The following is a 26,369-nucleotide window of genomic DNA, read 5'->3' on the forward strand; positions in this document are numbered from 1 at the left end:
CCGAGGGCAATCCCCATTGAACCCAGTAGAACTACTCAGCAGAGATGAATAAGATTGCACTATAAGTCTAGTATCTAGAGCAGTGTTTCCCAACCGGTGTTCCGCGGCACACTAGTGTGCCGCCGGACGTTGCCTAGTGTGCCGTGGGAGGGAGGCGGGCGAGTCGGGCTAATCCTCCGGCCCCGCTCCCCCGGGGAACGTGCCCCGTCATCCGCTTCTGCCTTGCTCCCTGTGACAGGAATTCCCCAAACTGCATCAGCATCTGCCGCTTGCCCAGCAGCCCCGGCGCTGCCTTGCGCCCGGCGCCCCCGCCATCCTCGGCGCAGGGAGCGAGGGGCGCGCAGGCAGGCGCTGCCCGGCGGAGCGACGGCTCCTTCCGAGCGGCTGGCAGTGTCTGGGCATGACTGGCCTCCCGCCTGGTCCCGCGGCGGCTGCAGACGCGGCCGAAGCAGCGCAGGGAAGGAGACGCCCGGCCGCCCAGCCCAGCCCCGCACGCTCCCACTCTCTCTCGGCGGCCGGGGAGCGGGGCCAAAGCGGGCCCCCACCTGAGTGGCGGCTGCGTGAGCCAATAGGCGAGCTGGGGCAGAGGGGGAGGCGGGGCTCCGGAGAACAAAGGAGGGAGGGGGAACCCGGGAGAAGGGGGCGGGGCGGGAGGAGCGGGGAGCGGGCGCTGCGCCTGGGACGCCCCAGTTCCGCCGGGTTAGAAGCCGGCGGCCTACCTCTGCTGGCCGTGGAAGGCAGCCGGGTCTGGATCGCGCCCCGAGAGTGGCGGGGTCCGCGCACAGCCTGCCCTCCAGGCTGGGAAGTGGCTCCTAGGCTCCGCCTGAAGCCACGCAGAGCCCGCAAGGCGCCCTCGGCGCAACTTGGCCGGGGCAAAAGGCGAAGCTCTGGAGGGAAAGGCGGCCGGATTCCCCTCCTCGGCGGATCCGGTGGTCTCCCGCCTCCTCTGAGGAAGGGTCTCTTCTTCAGCTTTTCTGATCCTTCGTGGCCCCGTTGGGAGAAGCCGAAATAAATAATGGCCGTGCCATTAAAGTTCTCTCTTTTATAAAAGGGATCCTAATAGAATCGTAGAGTTGGAAGGGATCCCCAGGGCTATCCAGTACTGTACAACCCCTGCAGTGCAGGAATCTCAGCCATAGCATCCATGGCAGACAGACATCCCACCTCTGCTTAAAAACCTCCAAGAAGGGAAAAACCTCCCGAGGGAGACCATTCCCCTGTTGAACAGCCCTTACCAGCAGAAAGTTCTTTCCCATGTTTAGTCAAAATCTTTATTGTAACGTGAATCCACTGGTTCGAGTCCTACCTTCTCTACCTTCTATGCTGTTACTATTTTTTTTTTTTTTTTTTTTTTTTACATAAGTAAAAAGTGACCTTTCCCCATCTGGCATGGTGGTGTGCCTCGAGATTTTTTCCATGAAACAAGTGTGCCTTTGCCCAAAAAAGGTTGGGAAACACTGATCTAGAGAACGTCCCATAAAGCTTTTCTCTCTCTTATTCATGTGATTTGTTAAACCGGCGTTTGTTACCCAAGTTTCCTTTAGACGAGTCTAGGGACTGCTCTAAATAACTTTTTTTCTTCAATTTTTTTTTCATTAGTTTTCCAAATTTCTAACACATAAATCCACAAACATGAAAAGAAAACATTAAAAAAAAAATACAAACAAACAAACATTTATCCTAGCTGTAATAATTCCATTTTTGTTACCATTGTTAGGTGATTTCCTCGAATCCCCCTGGCTGAGTTTCCATCTAAATCATTGTAGCAGTTTTCCAAAACTGTTTTTACATAGAATTTACTTGGTTGATTAACATCTTTCTTTCTTTTCATTTTAACAACATAGTATTCTACAACCTCACATGTTTAAATCCTAGGCCTATCTGAAACTCGCAAGTAATTCTACTTAAGTTATCTTGACATATTTAGCTAAATAGACTTTGAATTTCTTCCATTCCTCTTGGTACTCCTCCTCCTTCTGGTCGCGGACTCTTCCGTTCAGGTCGGCTAGCTCCCAAAAGTCCATCATCTTCATCTGCCATCCCTCCACTTTTGGTACTTCTTGTAATTTCCAATTTTTGGCCAACAAAATTCTAGCTGCATTTGTGGCATACAAAAACAATCTAACATCTTTCTTGGGCAGTTCCAAACCTGTTATTCCAAGTAGAAAGGCTTCTGGTTTCTTAATAAATGTATATTTCATCATTTTTGGTGCTATGTGTAATTCTTGTTTAGATTCCGCTACTTTACCGTGGAATCTAAAACACAATGACACGAAAGGGTACAGTCCAAACATTCATTCCCAAAATACTAGTTAATTAGAGACATCATTCCACAGAATGCCACTGATGTCTCGATTCACATTTATGTTTCTGAGTCAATTGTATCTAAGAGAAAATCTTCCTTACGTAATACATTACGTAATACATCATTTAGAGTAGCAAAGCCCACTCTGTGCATACAGCAACACAGCCCGGTTCCATGGAATGTGCCATGCTCAAAACAAGGAAAGACCAGATAGCTCTGTTAGCAAAACTTACTTCTTACAGATGGAGTTGTTTGATATACAGCGATGTGGTAAACATATATATTTTCTGTTCCTCGGCTCAATTTAAAGTTCTAGTTTTGGCTACTTAAATAAATTGTGACCGGGTTATTAGAAAGACTGTCTGCACCCATACAAACTTGCAAAGGTCCTTAGGTCTTCTGTGCGGTGCAACTTGGAAACAGGTTGACAATTTTAAATATTTCATACTGCTAAATCCCTGACCACCCTAGGATCTCTAAGCTCCAATCTTGGATAAGAAAACCAAAAAACCCCCAAAACCGTATTAATACTAGCTCCAAGCATGCCACAGTATACAGTAGTACCTCGGGTTAAGTACTTAATTCATTCCGGAGGTCCGTTCTTAACCTGCAACTCTTCTTAACCTGAAGCACCACTTTAGCTAATGGGGCCTCCTGCTGCCGCCGCGCCGCCGGAGCACGATTTCTGTTCTTATCCTGAAGCAAAGTTCTTAACCTGAGGTAATATTTCTGGGTTAGCGGAGTCTGTAACCTGAAGCGTAGGTAACCTGAAGCGCATGTAACCCGAGGTACCACTGTATTCCCTTACAGCGAATACTTCTGAATGAGTTTCAGAAACAATGATGCTAGAACTGAGAGGTAGCTCTCTAAAGCTCATGTATAGAATGACAAGCCTTTCTAGCTTGTATCTGGCAGAGCCGAGGAATGGAATAATCAACTGTTGAATTATCTGAGCAGTGAATTCCACCATCTCTCCAGGACACTAATGCATTCTGGGACTTGTATATGCATGAGCACATAGAACAACAAGTTTCTGTTCCGCGAGGCTTCTTTTTATGCGAATGAGCACCTGATGACGTCATGGATTAGAAGCCATAGAATGGCAACTATGACATCAACTACACAAACAGAACCCGTTCATCCCCTAGGGATGGGTTTCTGCCTAACAGCAAGGGGGTGTAATTAAACCGTTTGAAGAATAAGCCTACCACACAACTGAACAACTTGACCCTGTATAAAAAGCTGATTTGTCTTACTCTGTGCTGCAGCCATGGATTTCCCAAAGGTGGTTGGACTTGCATGGGAAAAGGCCCACATGGGTCCCGAATCTCCATCATCTTCAGGAAACTCAGGAAATGAAAGTGATAATGATTACGAACGTGATCAGGCCGGTCGCAAAGTTGGAACCTACAAAAACGAAGCCGCTGTTTCGACCATCGATGAAGTCCCCCCCGCTGTACAGAATGTGTTGGATAAAATTGAGCTGGCCCAGCTGGAAAGAGCAAAGAAGGTATGTGTTGGAGAAAAAAAATAGAGTTTCTGTAGTGGAGCAGGGACTGCTGATGGATGAGGGGGGTCAAATATGTGCAGCCTTTCACAATAGGTTTTCAACATGGACTCCTGCTGGCGTGTTAAGCACAATTCTGCTCACCCCCCCCCCCCCGAGAATTATATTTGAGAAAAGTCAAGAGAAATGGGAGCAATCCCAACTTCTGCAGGTAACTGATTCAAATGAACCAGATTAAGTCCTTCCATTTGCTTGTTTACCAGACCTGCTGTATTTATTGGATGCCTCTCTAGCCCTTGCAATGTGAGATGTGAAGAGTAAAGGCTCCCATCAGCTATTAAGAACATATGAATAGCATAAGCAGATGTCTCCAGGAAACCTGTAAGCAAGACTTGGAAGGCAATAAGCCTCTTAGGAACATAAGAAAGTGCCTTCTACTGAACCAGGACTTTAGTCCATCTAGCTAAGTATTGGCTACACCAGTCATGGGAAATCTGGGGCCTTTCCAATGCTGTCAGAGCATGACACACATAGTCGCCAATGGGGATTATGGGATTTGCAGTCCAACAACATATGAAGGGCCAGATGTTGCTCCCAAGCAGCAGGTATTCATAAGTAAGATGCCTTTAAATCTAAATAAAAAAATTCCTTCCAGTAGCACCTTAAAGACCAACTAAGTTAGTTCTTGGTATGAGCTTTCGTGTGCATGCACACTTCTTCAGATACACTGAAACAGAAGTTGCCAGATCCTTCTATATAGTGAGAAGGTGGGGAGGGGTATTACTCAGAAGGGTGGTGGGAATGGGAGATTGGCAGATAGCTGAGATGAGCCTGTTGACGACTCTTAACAACTGTAATAGGTCTTACAGGAAAAGGCAAGGGGTGAGAAGGTGAGAAATGGCTTAGTCATGTATAATGAGATAAGAATCCAATGTCTTTGTTCAGACCAGGTCTCTCCATGGTTTTAAGTTTGGTAATGAGTTGTAATTCAGCAGCTTCTCTTTCCAGTCTATTTCTGAAATTCCTTTGTAGTAAAACAGCTACTTTGAGATCTTGTATAGAATGTCCTGGGAGATTGAAGTGTTCTCCTACTGGTTTCTCTGTTTTGTGATTCTTGATGTCAGATTTATGTCCGTTTATTCTTTGGCATAAGGTTTGGCCTGTTTGTCCAATATAGAGAGCTGAAGGACACTGTTGGCATTTGATGGCATACACAATGTTAGACGATGAGCAATTAAATAGTCCCGAGATGGTATTAAATAGTCCCGAGATGGTATGCCTTTAAATCTAGACTGTGGTCCCACCTAGCCGTTGTGACTAAAAGGTGCCGATAGGCTTGTCTTCCATGTCTTTTAAAGCTATCCAAGGTAGTAATATTGTTATTTCTTCGGCACAAGTCCTTAATTATTGCTTTATCATTATATAATTTTTAGCAAATGTTTCAAACATTTCCACAGTAATCTTCATATCAAAGTTACCTTTCTTCAAAAACTGACTTCCCAACCTTACTTCTCCAGTGTTTTTACTCAAACCTTTTTTACCTTTTCTTTTTATCTTTATCTATTGCACAAAGTTTCTCCGTTACAATTATGTCTTTTTCATTTTTCTTCCTCTGCCTTTAACTCGAACCTTGCCCGCGATTTCATTTGATTACAGTTCTTTTTTTTAAATAATCCACTAACTTACTTATTTACTAAGACTGATTAATATCTCCATACTGTACCCACTGGGTAGTGTGCTAAAAATAACACATACCATGATAAAATCAGAGTCATAGGAGCCAACTCCTAGGGGCAGAGAGGTCTTCGCACATGCCCCCCATATAATATTTGAGGGCGCTGGGGACCCCCAATGTTGATGGACATTGTCATTCAAATGGTGTGGGTGCACCATGTCATGTGATCGATTATGCGTGGAGGAGCTTACCTGGGCTTCCCCCATATTTTATTGAAGTTGGCACCCTTGATCAGCGTGAAACATTTACTAACACCACAGGTTCTTAAAGGTCCATTACTGTGTAGCCAGACAAAACGAGGATGTCTTCCTGTAATGGGAAGCATATTCACTCAGTGCTTTTCCAGCTGCACTGGCTCCCGGTGGAGTACAGGGTCAGATTTAAGGTGCTGCTTTTGACCTTTAAAGCCCTTCACGGCCTAGGACACTCGTACCTACGAGACCGCCTCTCCTGGTATGCCCCACGGAGGACCTCAAGGTCCATAAATAGCAACACCCTAGAGGTCCCGGGCCCTAAGGAAGTTAGATTAGCCTCAACCAGAGCCAGGGCCTTTTCAACACTGGCCCCGGCCTGGTGGAACGCTCTGCCTCATGAGACCAGGGCCCTGCAGGATCTGATTTCTTTCCGCAGGGCCTGTAAGACAGAATTGTTCCACCTGGCCTTTGGCTTGGAGCCAATTTGATTCCCTCCCTCTCTTTCTTTTTTCTTTTCCTTCTCCTCCCGCGATGAGGCTACATTTTAATATTTTAACGTTTCAATATTTTAATGTTGTATTTTAATTTTGTTTTTAAGTTGTAATCATTCAACTTGTTTTTATTATTGCTTGTTAGCCACCCTGAACCTGGCCTTGGCTGGGGAGGGCGGGGTATAAATAAAAATTATTATTATTATTATTATTATTATTATTATTATTATTATTATTAATGCTTTCAGCAAATGCTACAAGGATGGCTTAGTCAGGGGCAGGGAAGGAGATACATAACCAAGAAGCAGGCTCCTGAAACGCTTCTGAATATGTCCTGCCCTCACATCCATTGTAATTCTGTGCTTTCAGGATGTTTCTAAGAAGCTGTTTCGCATTCTGGACAATGTGAATCGGGCCTATGAACACTACAAAAAGGATGACGGGATCGATCCTGAGATTGAAAGGGACTACTACCATTCACAAACCTGGGAAGAGACGAGCCGCCGGGCTCATTTTTTGGATGGAATTGATGACGTGCTAGATGAGAGCGTCTTCAAAATACAGGAATTAAAGGCAGTGCTGGAGGCGCTAAAATTCTGGCGTTAGTTCCATGGTGCTGGAAATGGGAGGGTATACTGTGGCAAGTGCCATCTTCTAGAACAGGGGTCGGCAAACTTTTTCAGCAAGGGGCCGGTCCACTGTCCCTCAGACCTTGTGGGGGGCCGGACTATATTTTGGGGAAAAATAATAATGAACAAATTCCTATGCCCCACAAATAACCCAGAGATGCATTTTAAATAAAAGGACACATTCTACTCTTGTAAAAACACGCTGATTCCTGGCCCGTCCGCGGGCCGGATTTAGAAGGCAATTGGGCTGGATTCGGCCCCCGGGCCTTAGTTTGCCTACCCATGTTCTAGAAATCTAGAAAAGGGTATTGAAGCAAGGAATCTTAAGTCGCTGTCAACACACATGGGATAGAAAAAAAGTTCATACTGTGTGTGTCTGTGTGCCAGCGAGCTAACAATGAAACACAATCACAAAGTACAACAAACACACATTTAAAGGGGGGAAAGCCGCTGGAGAAACAAGGTTACCAAAAAACAAATGCCCTAAATGCCAAATGTCCCATGGAATATGTTAGGTTGTGGGTGAACATATCAGACTACACAGCGATTCTCCAAACAGCTCTTGTTTATTCACAGGCCAGAACAGAACTGAACTGAAGGGTTCAGCCAGCCTGCTTATATAGAGCTCCACTAGAACGCAACAGTAACCATTTTCTGTAACTATCCAATCACTGAATGTCACTTTCGATCCCTTATTTGCATATGTGGACCTGAACTATCTACAGTATCCCCCTGCTGGCCCAGGGTGAGAACTTCAGTACATAACAGAATAGTAATGTCTGAACAAGCTACCCAAAACTATAGAACTGCAGCCTTCGAAGATGTCACAATTTTGAATTGGATTAGAGGATAGGCACCCTTAGCTAGTAAAGAGGAAGAATACATTCAGTTGACATTAACATGTGAACCAGCCTCCACAAAACATTACATGTACAGCACTGTAGCATTTCTGTCTTTCCAAATTGTCGCTTGTCTGAATTTTGGGATGAAATTCTCCAATCGCAAGTGTGTATAAAAATTGGGATCTGCTTACATACCTGTGGGTGACTTGCAGCAAGGTTTTCTAGCTCCCATTTGGTTTATAATAGCAACAACAAAATGGCTTTCCCTCTCCTAAATTGGGCTGTTGAAAATTAAAACTAACCAGGAGTAGACTTTTGTGCGAAAGGGCTATGGGCTTAGTCCACTCCAGTCCTGGCAATTGTACTGAAAACAAATGTACCCAGAGTGGCTCAAAGTAGACTTGGAGAGAAACCCCTGTTATTTAGTTTTAATTGTGTGTCTTTTGCATTTAGTTCTCATTGTTAGATCTTGGGGTTCTAGTTTTAAAAGTGGGGGAAGGAATCTGACAAGACCAAAGACTTCCCACGTAAGATGTAGAGTTTTAAAAGTCACAAAAAGAACACTGAACTAGCCCAATAATGGCTACTTAAGCCAGCTGAGGGACACGGGTAGCGCTGTGGGTTAAACCACAGAGCCTAGGACTTGCCGATCACAAAGTCGGTGGTTCGAATCCCCGCGATGGGGTGAGCTCCCGTTGCTCGGTCCCTGCTCCTGCCAACCTAGCAGTTCGAAAGCACATCAAAGTGCAAGTAGATAAATAGGTACCACTCCAGCGGGAAAGTAAATGGCGTTTCCATGCACTGCTTTGGTTTGCCAGAAGCAGCTTAGTCATGCTGGCCACATGACCCGGAAGCTGTACGCTGGCTCCCTCGGCCAATAAAGCGAGATGAGCGCCGCAACCCCAGAGTCGGTCACAACTGGACCCCTTTACCCTTTACCTTTTAAGCCAGCTGTGATTCAGGCAGAGAAGTATTTCTCACCACCAACTTCCTCATCTTTTAAACCAGGACTGAACCTCCTTGGTGCCTTTCTGCATGCAAAGATATGGCTATAGCAGACTGGTTTCCTGAGAAAGCAAGGCCTTGGTGATAGTGTTTAACCAGTTAAATCTCTGTTCATTCGATGGATAAACTGGAGATTGCTTTTAAAAGGACAGCTTCTCATTTTACATCACGGGTGTTTCCATCTTGACTCACTTTGGGTTTAAACATTATTTCCAGATGAAATGTTGAAAGCGGTTGAACGAGAAGAAAAAGTCCTTGCCACTAATGACATAATTGAAGAGATGGAGGAGAAAATCCAGAATTTTATCAGTGCAATGGACTCAAAGATTCAGCATCTAATCAAACTATTCCACCCACTTTTAGAAGGGAAAGCTAAGCAGAGACGGAAGTCAGGTACCTAAATGAGATGAATCTGTTAGAGAAAGAGGTTGCATCATCAGGAAGCAGAGGTCTATATTGTTGGGAGATAACTGGGGAATACCAGTTAATCCTGAAGTCCCACATGTGTGGGGAACTACAAAGAAAAAAACAGCTGATTTTTTTTTAAAACCAACCCACAGGGTTTGACTTTAGCCAAAGCAGTCCCTAGCAGAACTTAAAACACAGATCTATGTAGCATTTGTAAGCATGGGAAATAGGTTGTTAGAACTTTAAATATCCGAATATTAAGCACTTACAATTGAGCTCCCCTGCTTCTACCCATCTTGGAGTGAATAGACTACAACTTTGAGTAAGTTTAAATACTTACTTACATCAATCATAGGTCTCACTCATGCACCATTCAGTGCTACAGCAGAAACACCACAGGCAAGGTATTATTGGTTGCAAAATACAAAAAAAAAACCCTTCAAGCTTGGAGTATTATTACTATTATTATTATACTGCCCTACAGCTGCAGGTCTCGGCGGTTCATGGGATAAAATCAGAATATAAAAACACAAAGTACATAAAACAAAAACAGAAACAGTTTGGGCTAGGGAGCTCTAGCATCATGCATGATATCAGCTTACATGGTTAAAACGAAGAGAAAGGGAAGGCAGAGAAACAGGAAATTGACAGAGTTGAGGGGTGTGTAACCTAGCCGTGTCTCCTCTAGAAATTTACAACTCTGTGGTCCTTAACTCCTTCATTTACCAACTAGCATAGATGTGCATTGTTAGGTTTGACTGCAAAAACTTCCACATATGTTTGGCTTGAAAGAAATAAAAGTACCGATAAACCAAACAGCACACCAAAACTCAAGGAACCTGTGTCAGAACCCAGCTGTAAACTCCGTCATCTTGGACAATTAAGCCAGCATCAGAGTTTGCATAGGGTGGAGCAGTTGCTAGGGGTTTTAGTGGGAAAGAGATAAAGACACTTGCAAGGAAGAGCTGCAAGCCTTGTTCATTTTGTGTGTGGCATATTCAGTTTAGGGGTCTCTCTCATCCCCTGCTCTCTTGATGGTCTGTGCCAGCTGTGTGCTCCTCTTATCGGTTGACAGAGTTCGGGAGCCTATTTCCAAGGAGATTTTGCTTCCCCAAAATGTCTGTCCATCTACTTTAGATAAATATTTATCTATCTATATATCCTGCTTTTCAATGTCTCAAAGCGACTTACAAGTATAAAAAATTAGAATATACAAAATTTGAAACATGAACTTAAATCTCTGAAATTTAAAATGTCAAGAATTTAAACAAGAACACGAGAAACATTAAAACATGGTAGAGAAATATCCATGATGCAAAGGCTTCCTGAAATAAAATGGTTTAAACTAGGCACCTGAAACTCAACAGAGATGGTGCCTGTCTTCTAGGGGGAGAGAGTTTAGCAGAGCTGGGCCTGCAACACTGAAGGCAGAATGTCTTGTTGACACAAGTCATACTTCTGGTTTATTCTGGAGGCCTCAATGCCTTATTAAACCATGGTCTCCTTTGATGATCTGATTGCACTCACTTTGGGACAAGACTGATTGCAAGTGGCTGTAGCATGTTTGTTACATTTAGGACAGCACACAGAGTTTTATTGGGTTGGATCTACACTCGCCTTTTCATTATTAGAATGATACTAGAAATATCGTTCTAAAACATCAAGACAGGAAACGTCCCCTTTGGTTTTCGTTTTGCTTTCTTTCCCCGCAGTCTCTCTCCCTGATTTCTGGTTGCTCTGCAGTGCCCTCTGGTGTCACATTTCTATAATGCACTATGAACATTAAAGAAAAGAACGTCTTGTGACTATATGGTTACCGGAATCATTCCTTAACTCCTTTTTAACGTTAAAAACCATGAGTGTAGATCCGCCCTTGATTTATAAGGAAGTTCACAGTATCACTGTGCAACAATTCCTGTTCCAGAGGTACTTTATCACTGGGCTAATTTTACTTTGTGTATACTCTAATGCCTTCTTGTTATCTCTTTGATTATTTCAGGTCACAGAACCGCCATGTTTAAAACATGGAGAGACAAAGTGGCCGATGCGCCCCAGGAAGGGGAGCCTATTACAGCAGAGCGGATGTTGGACGATGACCCTCTTACATTCAGCCGCACTAATGAGCTCAACAACATGATGCAAGAAATGGTAGATTCTCCGACTTTTTTGAAAGTAGAGCATCCCGCGGTCAAGTACATTGTAACCATGGTGGCTAACCTAGGTAAGGCCTACAGCCTTCTAGGGAAGCAGTATCGCAGCCTTAAAATCAAGTGTGAAACCGAGAGCGCCTTGGAAAGCAAGAAGCCAGACCCACACATTGCAACTATGCAAAGGGAGCTGCGAACGGCCCTGGAGAGGAAAACAGCAATGGAAATTCAAGTCCACACCGTTGAAGAGATGTGCAAGACACTCATGATTACTAACGAAGCATTGCACAGGGAGCTGCAGGAGGCAAATGAGAGGGCAATGGTGGCACGCCAAGCCACCCTCAGACCTGCTGTAAGTAGGATTCCTGAGAAACTTCCCACAGGGAGTATGAAAGATATGAAGGAAGTCAAGAGTGAGAAAGAAATCAAGGATGAGAAAGAAATCAAGGGTGAGAAAGAAATCAAGGGTGAGAAAGAAATCAAAGATGAGAGATATATGAAGCTCCACACTGAGCTCGCAGGAATGAGAAGTGTGAAAGCTGAAGAAAAGGGCACTTATGAGGAGAGTACAAAACTCCACACTGAACTTGCAGAAAGTAGAAGTGTGAAAGTTGAAGAAAAGGGCACTTATGAGGAGAGTACAAAACTCCACACTGAGCTTGCAGAAATGATAAGTGTGAGAGTTGAAGAAGGGGGCACATTTGATGAGTCACCCAGGCAGCAGAAACCCACGGTTGAAACCATTGACCCTGACCAGCTGCAAGAAACACCTTCCGATGCAGAAGTACCTCTGACGTTTCTTTCAGTAAGAGCTCGGGACAGCAAAACTGGACTGTCACGATTGACAGTTGTAGGCCCGACGTCCTCAGACCTGTCACAGGCATCCTCTGAGCTATCACAGATATCGTCCGACGAAATGGGAGACACAGAAGCTGCTGGAAAAGAAACAGCAACAGCAGCACCTAGCAAATTTGCAGGAAAGAAACGGGGGTCAAGGACAGCTGCCTGGAAAAAATTACAAACATCCCTTTTGAAAACGGCATCACCACAAAAATTGGCTGGCAAAAGCCACCAAGAACCTGAAGGGGAACAAGCTCCCCAACAGCCAGCTGAAAGCCCTCCCCCTAAGCCCATTCTCAAACGGGTCACCAGGGAGAGCGTCGGTGAAGCGGAAGTCGAAGAATCATCTCAAGAGCCAGCAGAAGGACTCCCAAGCCCCCCAACAAAGCGCAAGTTCTCCATGAAAAAGACGGCAGGGCAATTGGTCAAGGCTGTCAAAGAGAGAAAGGTGGTCAAGTTTGACGACGATGAGCCGACTCAAGAGCCTGAGACAGCTCCAGGTGTCCAGAAGGAGGAGGGCGCAGAGGTCCCAGGGGAAAGCTCATCACCACAAGCAGGAGAAGCCGAGGAATCAAGCCATGAGACAGTAGGCAGGCCCAAAGGGAAGAAGCGCCCCAGCAGAAGCGGCCCAGCAGGTGTGCCACAGCCAAAGCGGGCAGAGAAGACAGGAGATGTCATCCGTGGTTTAGGCAAAAAGCTGCAAGAGCTTGCCAGCGATAGAGGTGGTGTGTTAGATGCAGAGGCTCTCAAGCGCATTTTTGAGGAATTGGATGCAACTTATCAAGACACAGTGCATGAAGAGAAGCCCGAAAGTCGTGGCGATGTTCCAGGAGAAGTGCCTGAAGGCCGTGTCAGTGGTCCAGCAGAGGAGGCTGGAGGCAGCCCCGTAGACCAGGAGGATGCACTATTCACTGTAGAAATCCCCACGTTGCCTTCTGCATTTGTGCAGAAAAGGCAAAGATACTCAATTGTTGAGGAACTCCCTGGACAGGATACAAGCTCTGGGCTGCAAGAATTTCAGGAGGTCATCCTTGCTTGCTTAGATGAGAAGATAGAGACATTAAAGAGGAGTCTCTCAGGCAGCTGGAAGCCGTCAGCAAAATCCCAGCTCACACATACACTAAGCAAAGAGATCTCCGAGGCAATAGACAGAAAACTGGACGAATGCATCCTGATGAAGCAGAAAGTATCTGCTGGACGGAAGAAACAGAAGTTTGCAAGGAGCATGGAGGGCACAGAGGTTGAGTTGGAAGAGGAAGATGGGAAGGGAATCAAACTTCCATCTTTGTCCTTTAGCAGTCCTGTGGTGTCCCAGGAGTCTTCAAGTAGCTCTTTCAGCTCTGGGATGGAATGGGATCAAGAAATGACAACAGGACAGGCCTCGCCCTTCAAGTCCCAGCGACATCAAAGAAAGAAGAAGAAAGAAGAAGAAAAAGAAGAAGAAAAAGAAGAAGAAAAAGAAGAGCAGAAAGAAGAAGAGTTGCAGAGAGACCAGAAGGAGCCCCAGTTGCAAGTGGAGGAAGAAGACTTGACCAAGGTTTCACATCCCATGGAAGGAGAACAACCTCCAGAACGTCAGCCTGATGAAGCAGATGTGCAAGCCAAGGTGTCGTGGCAGGAATTGGAAAAGGAATTGGCAAAACAATCTTCTGCAGAAAAACTTAAGCATGCCCAGAAAGGAAAAGGGTCATGGCGCAAAGAGAGCAAGTCAGATTTGGAAAGTGATAGCTCACGGGAGCTCGGCAGAGAAAAGCAGCTTTGGTACTTGCAAATCCAGGAGCAGCTGCAGGAGGAGAAGCAGCGGCTGCATGAAGAACAGGCCCGGCTGCAGGAGGAACGCCACAGGCTGCAAGAGGAACAAGAATACCAGCTGCATTGGCAGGAGATGTGCGAGGGGCAGCGGCAGCAGTGGGAGCGGGAGAAGGAGCAGCAGAAGGAGCAGGAGCGCATGTGGCAGGCGCAGGCCGAGCACTGGCAGCTCCTGCAGCAGCAGAACGAGGAGCAGGAGCAATTCTGGGCCAGGCAGCGGGAGCAGCAGAAGGAGCAGCAGGACCTGTTGCAGAAGGCGGTTGAGCAGCTACAGCTGGAGAAAAGGGAGCTGCTGGCGCTGCGAGGGAAGCAAGCAGAGGAGCAGTGGCGCTGGAGCCAGCTGAAGGAGCAGCACGAGAAGCAGCAGCTCCTCTGGCAAGAGGAGGACATGGAGCAGGAGAGGAAGAGGAGCCAGTGGCAGGAGCAGCTGCAGCTGCAGGAGCAGCGAATGGAGGCCCTGCGGCAAGAACAGCAGCAGGAGGAGGAGAGGAACGCACGGTGGCTGCAGGAGCAGAAGGAGAAGAAGGAGGAGATGGAGCGCCTTTGGGAGACGCGCTGGGAGCAGCAGCTGCTCCGCTGGCGCCACCAGATGCAGATGCAGAGGCTGCAAGTCCAGAAAGTGAAGATGAAGCAACAGCAGATGCAGAAGGAAGAAAAGGCCTTGCTTCCCAAGCTGAAAGTGGTGGAAGGTGCAATTCTGGATCAATTTTCCAAGCGATATAAGATTGCTTCCCCCCGTAAAGAAAGGCGTGCTTCTCCTAGTCCCCTGCTCAGCCCCGTGCCTAGTTCACAGTTTGACGAGGATACCTATGAGCTGGAATCCACTTGGTTCCCCAGGCTGTTCACCAAAGCGGAGGAGTTTGCTGCACCCGGCACCACAGAGAAGCGTTACTGGATAAACATAGAAGCTCAGAGGAGAAACCTGGAGGTGTTGGGGGAAGCTGTCCGGAAGGCTGGCATCTCCCCAGAACTCTACACCCTCACCAAAGGGATAATCAAGCAAGCATTGCACAGCAATGTGGAAAGGCTGGCTTTGCTCTTCCGGAAATACATCGCCTTCCGTCGTCTCCAGCAGGTCAGGTAAGACTAAAAATCTTAATGTGAAGCTACTGGGAACCTTAGTGTTGGCGCACAGTGTGGTGACAGCGCCAGAAAACAAGTTGAACTAGTCATCCGTCTATCAGGCGGACAGTTGGAAGGATGTGCTGTTGTCACATGTATATAATATTAAGAGCAATCTAAAATTATATATGTTGAATAGTGGAAAAGATGGACAAAGAACACAGCTCTGTTGGATTCACAGCTCTTTATCGCAGCAGTTAGAACTGCTCCTGGAATCAGACTGACTGCAGCCTAGCTGGCTGCTTTATATAATACTAAGAAACAGTAAAAACTCACAACTAGCTAACCAATCAGGAGCGACAGTTTTCAATCCTTCATTTACATACTGGTGGCCCTGAGTGAGAACTGCCACTAATCTTAATACTTAACACCATATATATCTCATTATAGTTTTACCAAACTGTTGCCGTACACTCGAGGAGGACATGGAGCAAGACCAAGGTGGGCTATGGCCTGGGGAGAAGAGGTGTGGCCTGGGAGAAGTCCTAGGACAGTTCCAGACTGTCGCTGTTTTGGGGTGGGATTCAGCCACACAGTAAACTCAGTTTGTACGACTACAGTTGATTGGGAGGTTTTGCAAACCCGCCTTTCAAAAAGTTCAGGTGTTTGGACTAAGGAAAGTTGCAGGAAAATAGACGGGGGGGGGGATAACAGTTGTTTTGATGCAATGTCATCTAACTTCCCCGAAAATAATAAGAATGAGGTAAAAGTAAAGGACTTCTGGACTGTTAAGTCTAGTCAAAGGCAACTATGGGGTACGGTGCTCATCTCGCTTTTTAGGCTGAGGGAGCCGGTGTTTGTCCACAGACAGCTTTCTGGGTGATGTGGCCCTTGAAGCTGACTCAGAAACTCCAGCGGGTGCAGAATGCCACGGTGAGACTCTTTACGGAGTACAGGGACTCTTTACGGACCCAGTAGAGTACAGGGTCAGGTTTAAGGTGCTGGTTTTGACCTTTAAAGCCCTATGCGGACTAGGACCCTCGTACCTACAGGACCGCCTCTCCTGGTATGCCCCGTGTAAGACCTTAAGGTCCATAAATAATAACACTTTAGAAATCCCAAGCCCCAAGGAGGTTAGATTGGCCTCAACCAGGGCCAGGGCCTTTTCAGTTCTGGCCCTGGCCTGGTGGAACGCCCTACCGCAGGAGATCCGGGCCCTGTGGGATTTGACATCTTTCCACAGGGCCTGCAAGATGGAGCTGTTCCGCCTGGCCTTTGGGTTGGACTCAGTCTAACCTCCGCTCTCTCTCTCTCTTTTTTTTGATGGAACCCCTTATATGGGATTTTGTATACAAGTTTTCCCTTGGCTCTTTTTGCTGGTCCATGTAGGACCACCATGGATAGTTGGCCCCAGGGAATATTTTATGTTTTCTCCCCTTATGGCTTTGATCTATGGGCTACCACTATAACGAGGCTGCATTTTAAGCTGCATTCTAACTTATATTTTAATCAACTTTGTTTGGTGTGTTTTTTAACGTTTTTAATGTATTTATATTCAGTGTTAGCTGCCCTGAGCCCAGTTTTAGCTGGGGAGGGCAGGGTATAAATAAAAATTTATTATTATTATTATTATTATTATTATTATTATTATTAAACCGCTTCTGGCACATGGAGGACTGTGACGAGTGCCAGAGCACACAGAGACGCCATTTACCTACCCACCACAGTGGTACCTATTTATCTAGTTGCACTGGCATGTTTTCAAACTGCTAGGTTGGCAGGAGCTGGGACAGAGCAATGGGAGCTCACCCTGTCACGGGGATTCGAACTGCCGACCTTCCAATTGGCAAGCCCAAGAGGCTCAGTGGTTTAGACCACAGCGTCACCCACTCCCTTTAATAAGAATGAATGCTTATTAAACAGCCAGCATCATATCATCTCCTTGCAGCCCAATCAGGATGAATGTTCAATAGCCAGGTCATCCAAAGTGGTTCCAAATGCCAGGTAGAGAGGCTGGGTACCAGAATGGGCCTCCAAGCTAAGGACTAAGCTGCTGGGCTTTCTTTGTACTAAAGGAAAGATTTGTCCACATTTATATTCCTCCTGCCCTGTATTTACAGAGAAACCTTGCTTATTCGGTTGGAGGCTGCCAAAGAAGCCAAGGACGGTGTTAGAATGCAGGAGTTGTACAAGATGGTAGACAAGCTAGATGCTCACCAGAAAAGAGTGATGGGGCACTGGACTGTTAAACAGATGATGGCAGAGAAGCAGCGTCGGCGCTGCCTTCAAAGGATGATTGCCTTGTTTGCTCAGGTGAGCCTAAGAGAATGAAGGGTTCACAACTCAGAGCTGGTGTTTTACTTTCACCCCATGTCAGGATGAGTTTCTCTTACTGTCTTTTTTCATTTCAATCTTTACAGAGAGAGGCTATAGAACCCAGCCTCTTGGATAATGGCATTGTCCCGAATGAATCTCCACCCCCCCATCTCTCCCACTTCCTTATTCATCATCACCATCACCTCCTCTACGGGTGCTGCTATGTGCCCTCTGTCTTTGAGCTCTTTGCTCTCCTACTTTTAAGGCCCGCCATGTTCTAGGAGATGGAGGGTCTGGAATGCTTTCTAATGACAATGTGTCAGCTGGGTGTTCTGGCTCTCCCATGATTTTTCAGCTTCCCCCCTCATCTGCCTCTGAGATGCAACCTCCCTCAACCCCTTGTTGTAAATCTATACTGTCTTCCTCTTCCTCTTCTTTGGAAGGGTCAGGTTGGGAAGGTGGTCTCCACCATTTCTCCTCTGCCTAGTCCCTGACACCCCGGGGATGATGACCCTCGTAGTAAATTTCCTATCCCTTGTGAGCAACTCACTGCATGAATCGTGAGTTTCGACACCCAATCTGCATCAGTAGTGGACAGTGGCAGCAGGGGTAAGGATACTCACTGTGTGATGATGGCTCCCACTCACAGGGGGGCGGGGAGTTTCTGCTTTGTGATACAGTCACAGTGGGCTTGGGAAACTCACTATGTATATGCCGGAAAATCAGAGTCTATAATTTTGGCATGGGGAATTGCTGTTCTGTGCACACCAACTTTCCACTAAAAGTCACAGGGGGGGAAGTATACCTCCTTGGTGAGTGCATGAACCCACAATTCAGTCTTTGGTCTGAAACAAATCTTATTCTCTATCCCACATATAAGGTGAAAGGTAGGGCTGAGTGATATACAGTGGTGCCTCGCAAGACGGAAAGAATCCGTTCTGTGATTCTCTTTGTCTAGCGTTTTTTTCATCTTGCGAAGCAAGCCCATTGAAGGATTAGCGGATTAGCGCTATTAGCGCTATTTATTAGCGGCTTTTAGCGGCTTATCTGCTGATCGGATCAGCTGATAAGCGGCTTAGCAGCTTAGAAAAAGGGGGGGAGGAAAAAAAACCAGCAGGAACTCGCAAGACATTGTCGTCTTGCAAAGCAAGCCCATAGGAAATTCGTTTTGCGAAGCACCTCCAAAACGGAAAACTCTTTCGTCTAGCGAGTTTTCCGTCTTGCGAGGCATTCATCTTGTGGGGCACCACTGTATTGAGATATCATCCAAAACTGGTTTGAAATCCATATCGTGATATTGGTTTCATAGTTTTCGACTCGGTAATATATCACAAATCATGGGGTGGGTGGGTGGCTGGGTGTGTGCTATGCAGAAATCACAATGTGGGGGAAACCGTGAAGCCAGCTAATGCTTCTCTCGAATCCTGCAGCCCGTGTTAAGTCTGCCAGCTTAACTCTCCCCTGCCTCCTGCAGTGGGCAGTGAATCACAAGAGCAGACGCAGGCAAAAATCATGATGCACGAAAAACCGTGAAGCCAGTCAATCCCTCTACATAGCTCCATCCTTATTTCAGGCATCGAGGTATATCATGATGTTTAGCTGGTGATATATCACGATGTTGAAAACAGTGGGAATGTTCAGGGATGCAGGAGATGATATATTGTCTGATTACAGCCTTTCCAACTTGTGCTAACAAGTTCACAATTTAGCAGAGTAACATTCCCGTTTTTAAACTTGCAGCGGATGCATTTGCTCAGGCTCGCTAAAGCCTCTATAATAACTGTTCTGGTATTTTCCCCTTATTCCCTCATAAAAGATAAGACATGACACAGTCTTCTATAAAAAGGTTTACTCACACATCATTCTGTTCACAATAGGATCCCAGAAGACAGACTTAGCTTAGAAAAGTAACATATACCTAGAAACTATCTCATAAGAAGACAGTCCCTTTGTCCTCTCTTGGCTGGAAGCCAAGAGAGCATCATTGGCTAAGCAGATGTTGCTTCTTCTATGCATGTAGTCAAAAAGAGAGAGATGGCTGCCCTGCCCTGTGCTTTTGTCGTTACCTGCACAGGTGAGGCCACGCCCACCTCTATTCACATGCAGAGGAAGTCTGTCCCAGCCCAGAAGGCAACAGGAAGTTTACCTGCTGGCTGGACACACATTCCTCCCCATCATAGCTGTTAACCATCACCATCCCTTATTTGGCGGGAAAGTCCCTTATCCCAGCGCTGTGTCCCGCTGCTGTCCCTTATTGATGATGCCCCTTAAATTTCCTGGGTTTCAAAGGAAGCAGCTGCTCTCCTTCCCTCCCTGCCAGCCAGGGAGGAGGGAGGCTCCAACTGTGTTGCTTGGCTGCGTTGCTCACCCAATAAGGAGTCTAAGAACGACTGGGGGGGTGGAGCTTGCATGCCTTGTGCCCATCAAATCGGCCGCGTTGCCTGGGGACTCGCCTTTGCTCAGCGCTTCCCAGCAGAGAGGTGACGCTGGTTTTCCTTGCTGCATCCCCTTTGCCGTGTTGCTGCGCTGTGGGAACCACCGTTTGAGGCTTCGTTTGGCTGCTGGCTGGGCTTTCTGCCTTTGGCTTGGAGGGGCTCAGAAGTTGAACATACCTGTGTCTGGAAAATCCCTTATTTTGGCTGCTGATCCCTTTATTTTCGAGGCTGCTTGTCCCTTATTTTCAAATCTGTAAGCTGACAGCTATGCTCCCCATGTGTAAACATGTTCACTCTGGGAATGTTGTACTTGACTGCTCTTGTGTTTCACATCCCACAAAAACCAGGGGCAAGAAAATAGCAGAGCTTCGTTTGGCGGTCTCGTATTTTGAGCAACATTAGTAAGATGGCTTCTGTCTCTCAAACCTCCCTTTGCCCCATTCCTCCGGCTGCATGGTAGATCCTTCCCTGAACCTTTGTCTGCATCAGGCAAACTGACTGCTCTTTCTCTCTGCCCAGCTCCGCTTGAGCGCCAAACTCCAACTTACCAACCCATGCCCCTTGTTGATCAAAGCAGGAGATAGAACAAAGAGGGAAAGCATACACGTGCCCAACATTGGACCTGTCTTCCTGAAGCCCAGAACCCACCCAAGCCCTCTGGTTTGTGCAAAGAAACAACAAGATTTAACATTTTCAGCTACAATCAGGTACAGTATAATAGGTTCTTAGAGGGTGCTCCCGTGAGGTTGCAGTCTCTGTGGCCTGATTCAATTTTGCGCTAGCGTAAGGGCAAGAATAGGGACACGGGTGGCGCTGTGAGTTAAACCACAGAGCCTAGGACTTGCCGATCAGAAGGTCGGCGGTTCGAATCCCCACGACGGGGTGAGCGCCCGTTGCTCGGTCCCTGCTCCTGCCAACCTAGCAGTTCGAAAGCACGTCAAAGTGCAAGTAGATAAATAGGTACCACTTCGGCGGGAAGGTAAATGGTGTTTCTGTCGGCTGCTCTGGTTCGCCAGAAGCGGCTTAGTCATGCTGGCCACATGACCCGGAAGCTGTACACCGGCTCCCTTGGCCAATAAAGCGAGATGAGCGCCGCAACCCCAGAGTCGGTCACGACTAAACCTAATGGTCAAGGGTCCCTTTACCTTTAAGGGCAAGAATAAAGATTGAAAATGAAAACCGAAAACTGAGTATGAGAATCCACACAACTATTGCTCTAGCAGGAAACTGGTTGTGCGACATGAAGTATTGGGGCTACAGCAATGTGTTGCGTGACCAGCCATGGAAAGCATGCTTTCTTCCTGAAACTTCTCATGCACAAGCCATTCCTCCAGTGCAGCTACTATACTGCTAGGGGATTTTAATATACCACTCCACGGTATTCCTCCCTATGTCAGGAAACCTAACTACTACTTCTTAGAAGAAGGAGTATTTTTAAAATGACACTCTATTCAATGGCAAAATAGCTCATCATCTTGGCTCAGAGCAAATATCCAACAGATAATGACCATTCAAATCCATGTAAAACTAATGTTCTACGAATACAAAAGAAAGAGAACAAGAATCCCTCTCTGAAGCCTCTTTTAAAAAAAGGACATCTTTTACTTAAAAAAAAACAAAACAAAACCAATTTTTGGAAGGCAATACAGAGCTTCACAGAGGAGGGTCTCCTAATCTCAGCATCCATCAGCTGCTTCTTCAGATCTCGATCAAACAACTAGCCCACTGGACTGTTTGGGCTTACTGAGATCCAAATTACTCATTTTACACCCATGAAATGGTAGCCCAACAGCTATTTCAGGACAGGAAGAGTTGGACAACCAGGATAGAAAAACAGCAGAAGATGCCCTCTCCCTTGATCATCACTATGTTTAAAATTACTTCCCGTTGGTTTTTCTTCTCTTCTGGGTGTTAGTTGCACGTTAGAAATATAAGGATTGGATTGGCACTTTTCTTTAAGATAGTGGCTTACTTCAAAGCCTTTTCTTTCTTTGATGTATAATAGCATTCCTCCTCTTAATAGGGAGCAAAGCGGTGAACAGATAGAATCACTGTGGAAGACGGATATCACGGAATTTAGTATCCCCCTTGGACCCAAAGAGCCTGTGTCTCTGATGTGGTCTGAGGCATGCGGCTTTCCGGATATCCCTAGACTTTTGGAACTAGACATTTCCTCCATTAGGAAGCAACCCTTACAGAATATCAAGACTCGGTAAGTGGCCCTCCATTATTTGAATTTCTATTCTGCCACCTAGCAGAATGATAAAAGAAGACCAGCTGCATAATTCATAGTAATTTTCTAGCGTTTTCATACAGTGCAAAAGGAGTCAACGTCACTTCTTTGGTTTCACGTGTCTAAGAACATAAGAAGAGCCGACTGGATCAGGCCAATGGCTCCTGTAATTCAACATTCTGTTCTCAGAGTGGCCACCCAGCTGCCTGTGGGAAATCTGTGTGTTCACATATTAGGAGAAATACAACACTAGGAAACACAGTTAGGAGATGAAGAGGCGTGGGAGGATACTACCATATTTTCCCGTGTATAAGACGAGATTATTTTCTATTTTAAAAATTCGTCAAAAATTGGGGGTTGTCTTATACACAAAACATGGGCATCCAGGGAGATTTTTATTTTATTTTAAGGTAATGTCCAGGATTTTGGCTTGGGCAGGCTGGAGTGTGTGTTCGGTGGGGTTGTGGCAGTCACCTCCCCAAAGGTCAAAAGCTTGTCGCTGTCGCCGATTGTGCGGATTTTCACTTCTACTTTAGGGTTTTGGCAACCCATAAGATATTGTTTTCTTAATTTTTGGTTCCAAAAAATAGGGGTCGTCTTATACATGGGTGCATCCTATGCACAGAAAAATATGGTATTTCCTGTCACTCTGTCAGAGGTGCAACTGAGGCGAGAGACATTTTAGTGCCTGAGACAGAAGTTTAAAATATTATTGGGTAAAAATGTAATAATAAACTAAATTACTGACATTATGCTGCTTTTTAATAGGTTTAGTAAAAAAAATTTAATCCTTTAATAATCTGCCATCTGGGGCAAGCTGTCCCACTCTGCCTGTAGGGAGGTCTAATTCTAGCACGTCAAAGTGCAAGTAGATAAATAGGTACCGCTCCGGCAGGAAGGTAAACGGCGTTTCCGTGCGCTGCTCTGGTTCGCCAGAAGCGGCTTAGTCATGCTGGCCACATGACCCGGAAGCTGTACGCCGGCTCCCTCGGCCAATAAAGCGAGAAGAGCGCCACAACCCCAGAGTCGGCCATGACTGGACCTAACGGTCAGCGGTCCCTTTACCTTTACCAACTGTTTTAGAAGGCTTCCCAGTACGTTTCCGAGCACGATTCAAAGTGTTGGTGCTGACCTTTAAAGCCCTAAACGGCCTCGGTCCTGTATACCTGAAGGAGCGTCTCCACCCCCATCGTTCAGCCCGGACACTTAGATCCAGCGCCGAGGGCCTTCTGGTGGTTCCCTCATTGCAAGAAGTAAGGCTACAGGGAACCAGACAGAGGGCCTTCTCGGTAGTGGCACCCGCCCTGTGGAACGCCCTCCCATCAGATGTCAAAGAGATAAATAATTACCTGACATTCAGAGGACATCTTAAGGCAGCCCTGTTCAGGGAAGTTTTTAATATGTAACGCTGTACTGTTTTTAACACTGATTGGGAGCCGCCCAGAGTGGCTGGGGAGGCTCAGCCAGATGGGCGGGGTATAAATAATAAATTATAATTATATTATTATTATTCTGAGTGGCATGATACACTTCTCTACAAGTTGTTTGACTCCATTTCCCATCAACCCAGGCCATTGGCCTTGCTGGCTGGGAATTATGGGAGTTGTAGTATACTATACTACTACTACTACTACTACTACTACTACTACTAATAATAATAATAAATGGTGGGCAACATGTTGGGAAGTCTGTAATTACACACAAACACACACCATAGGTTAACAGTCTGGCTAAATATGTGAATTATTTTCATTGCTGTTTAAGATAGGTTTTGTAGTATTCACGGAATATAATTAGTATCAGTATGAATGCCACATTTCAATTATCAACACAAAATATCACATGAATGCATCAAAAGCTTAGATCACCCCCACATTTGAAAGGCAGCATACTAAAATGCTGCTTTTATTAAAAGAATAAACAAATATAAGGCCCACAACCAGATTTATTGAGAAGGAATGAGAACAAGCAGCTAGAGACATCACTTCTTGTATGGACTTAGACAAAAGCCAAAAATTTGGATAGAGAAAGGGTTGTGTAAGGAGGGGTTTAGCCCCCTTTTCGCAGTTTCCAGCACTTTTTGAAGTGACCTGGTGACTGGTATATAACATCACTTTTGGACAACCATGCCCCGAAAATAAAGGAGTATTTGATAACATATAAAATGTCTGAGCTAGTTATGGTACTTCGTAGAATAGTCTACAGGGGTCACTGTTGAGTAGCACAAAGTTATTATGACTCTGTTTCTGTGTTCAGCTCCATTCTGCACTCTTGCTGTCCCATATATATTTCCCCCAAAGAAACCATGTGAGGTAAGCCAAGAACAAATGCCGGTTACTGTTTGAAATAAATTAAACCATAAACCCAGGTTCGGATGTAATGCTAAACCAACCAATATGAGCAAAAGTAGCAAAAGAGGAATGAAATACCCACCATTTTAGAAGTATGTTACAATTCAGCAACTAGCAGTCCCAAACAATCAGCAAATATTAATCTCAAACAATCAGGGTCCCATGAACATCTAAACAACTAAGCTAAATATAGTTTATTGAACCATGGTTTAAAGTGATATGTGAATAAGGCCTACAGTGTTTTCGATGTTTTTCAACTTAGCTCAAATTGATACCCGTTTCATTCCTATTCTTAAAGGCATTGCTACATTTTTAAGGCTGCCTCGAAACAGAGGAATTTCCTTAGTTTTCGATGCAAAGTTAGCTGCATCTAATATTATGAAATAGATAATATTTTATATTATCCATTAACTGTTGTTTTTTTCTCTTGTAGGATTCAGAACATTCCCAGGTGGAAGTTATCCGGATATAATTTTATGCATTTGTAATTTAGATAGTAATTCATTCAGAGTGTCAGTGTGTAATTTAATCCAATATGTAATATATCTATAACACAGGTTGACTGGGAGCACATTTATTCTAGATCTGGGGTATTAATGTGTGATCTGGTGTTGTTAGTCACTAAAGGGGTGAAATTGGGAGTCCTACAAGTCATGCTTGATTCTTTACTCCAGGTAGAAGTGGGACTGTTGGTGAGGGAAAGGACAATTTTGAGCCAGGACACCTAGCTAAACTTTACATGCAAAACATCATGTTTGAAACATATATAGCAAAACTCCAGTGGCTGCTTCTGTTACAGAATATGTGCTTCAGGGGGTGGCATTTTTAGGGGGAAAGTAGTAAGTGGACTCGTAGGGTTGCCATATGTCCTCTTTTTCCAGGATATGTCCTCTTTTTCCGGGGTTAAACAAAAGCATAGTGGCAATTTGCTTAGCTATTTCCCCTGTTGAACTTCCAAGATGAGACATGAATCCCAAATTCATAAGGCATATGATTCACACGGAAAAGATTCATGCAAGCAGTGGGGGAATCCTCTAAACTTGCTAGTCGTTGAAAGCAGTTAGAAGTTCTTTTCAATTAATAAGTAGAGAGAAAGTGTAGCACCGTGCTTGTCGTTAACGCTTAGCTGGAATGAAATATTCAACGCAGCAATAGAGAAATTAAAATAATAATTTATTTGCCAGACAAATAAATGAGAGACACAGTGGTATATGGTTACCAAAGCTCTGCCCACTCCAGCCCTGTTGGCCAGCACTTATATTTCCTCAGCCCAGCCCCCTTGCTCCTCCTTTGGCTGCCTCTGTCCAATCAGCCTGGTTGATATTCCTATTGGCTGTTTGCTAGAACCAATCATAAAAGATACACCCATTTCCTATTACCTTTTATGGGAGACAAAGAGCTATATTTCCTTCTATCCATAAATGGCAGACAAGTAGCCATATATCTTACATTTGCCTCGACAAGGCACCTTAATTACCAGATCACCTTTTGCCCCTGTTGCCCCTGCATTCCAAAACAAATGGCTAAAACAAATGGCTCATGGTATTAAATTCTATCTAAACAGAGATCTTGGGTTCACATTCTCACACACCATCAATGAAATAAGAATCTAACATAAGAATCTAACATTTCTTACTTTCTAAATCCTTTGCATAATTACATTAAGCCAACAAATCTCATACATAACATAGATAGCTTTTTAGAAGAAAAGGCCTTTGCAAAGTATGTTCAGTTTCTGTTTCAGTTTCAGTTAATTGGTTCTCGTGAGAAACTTGCAGATTCTAGCTTCACCAATTAACTCCAGCTGGTGTCAATTTACTCTTGGCAGAAAGCCCAGGTCTGCTTGACCTAGAAACTACTCACTCTGATTGGTTAACGAGCAGCACTCAACTCCGTTATCTAGGGATTGCTAGCACAGTTTGGTGTGAGGTGTGTTAGGAGTTAGAAGTGCTGTGTATGGTTATGAGAGAGAGAGAGAAAGAGAGAAAGAGAGGGTTTATTTTGCTTTTATTTGTATGCAGAAACTCTGCTGGTTTTATTTTTCCTTTTTTTTAATAAAT

General features: G+C 45.3%; 1 protein-coding gene across 1 annotated transcript; it reads left to right on the forward strand.

Annotated features, from left to right (window-relative positions):
* Positions 1 to 1,510: 1,510 nt before the first annotated feature.
* FAM186A (family with sequence similarity 186 member A) lies at positions 1,511 to 24,866 on the forward strand. Its single transcript, XM_081181232.1, has 8 exons — positions 1,511 to 3,815; positions 6,602 to 6,833; positions 8,925 to 9,101; positions 11,116 to 14,992; positions 17,095 to 17,287; positions 20,245 to 20,432; positions 21,749 to 21,937; positions 24,743 to 24,866. The coding sequence occupies exons 1-8, from the start codon at positions 3,576 to 3,578 to the stop codon at positions 24,795 to 24,797; spliced, it is 5,151 nt and encodes a 1,716-aa protein (XP_081037358.1). The 5' UTR covers positions 1,511 to 3,575; the 3' UTR covers positions 24,798 to 24,866.
* The last annotated feature ends 1,503 nt before the right edge of the window (positions 24,867 to 26,369 follow it).

The sequence above is a fragment of the Podarcis bocagei genome (assembly GCF_964188305.1).
Source record: "Podarcis bocagei genome assembly, chromosome: 2".
NCBI lineage: Eukaryota > Metazoa > Chordata > Lepidosauria > Squamata > Lacertidae > Podarcis > Podarcis bocagei.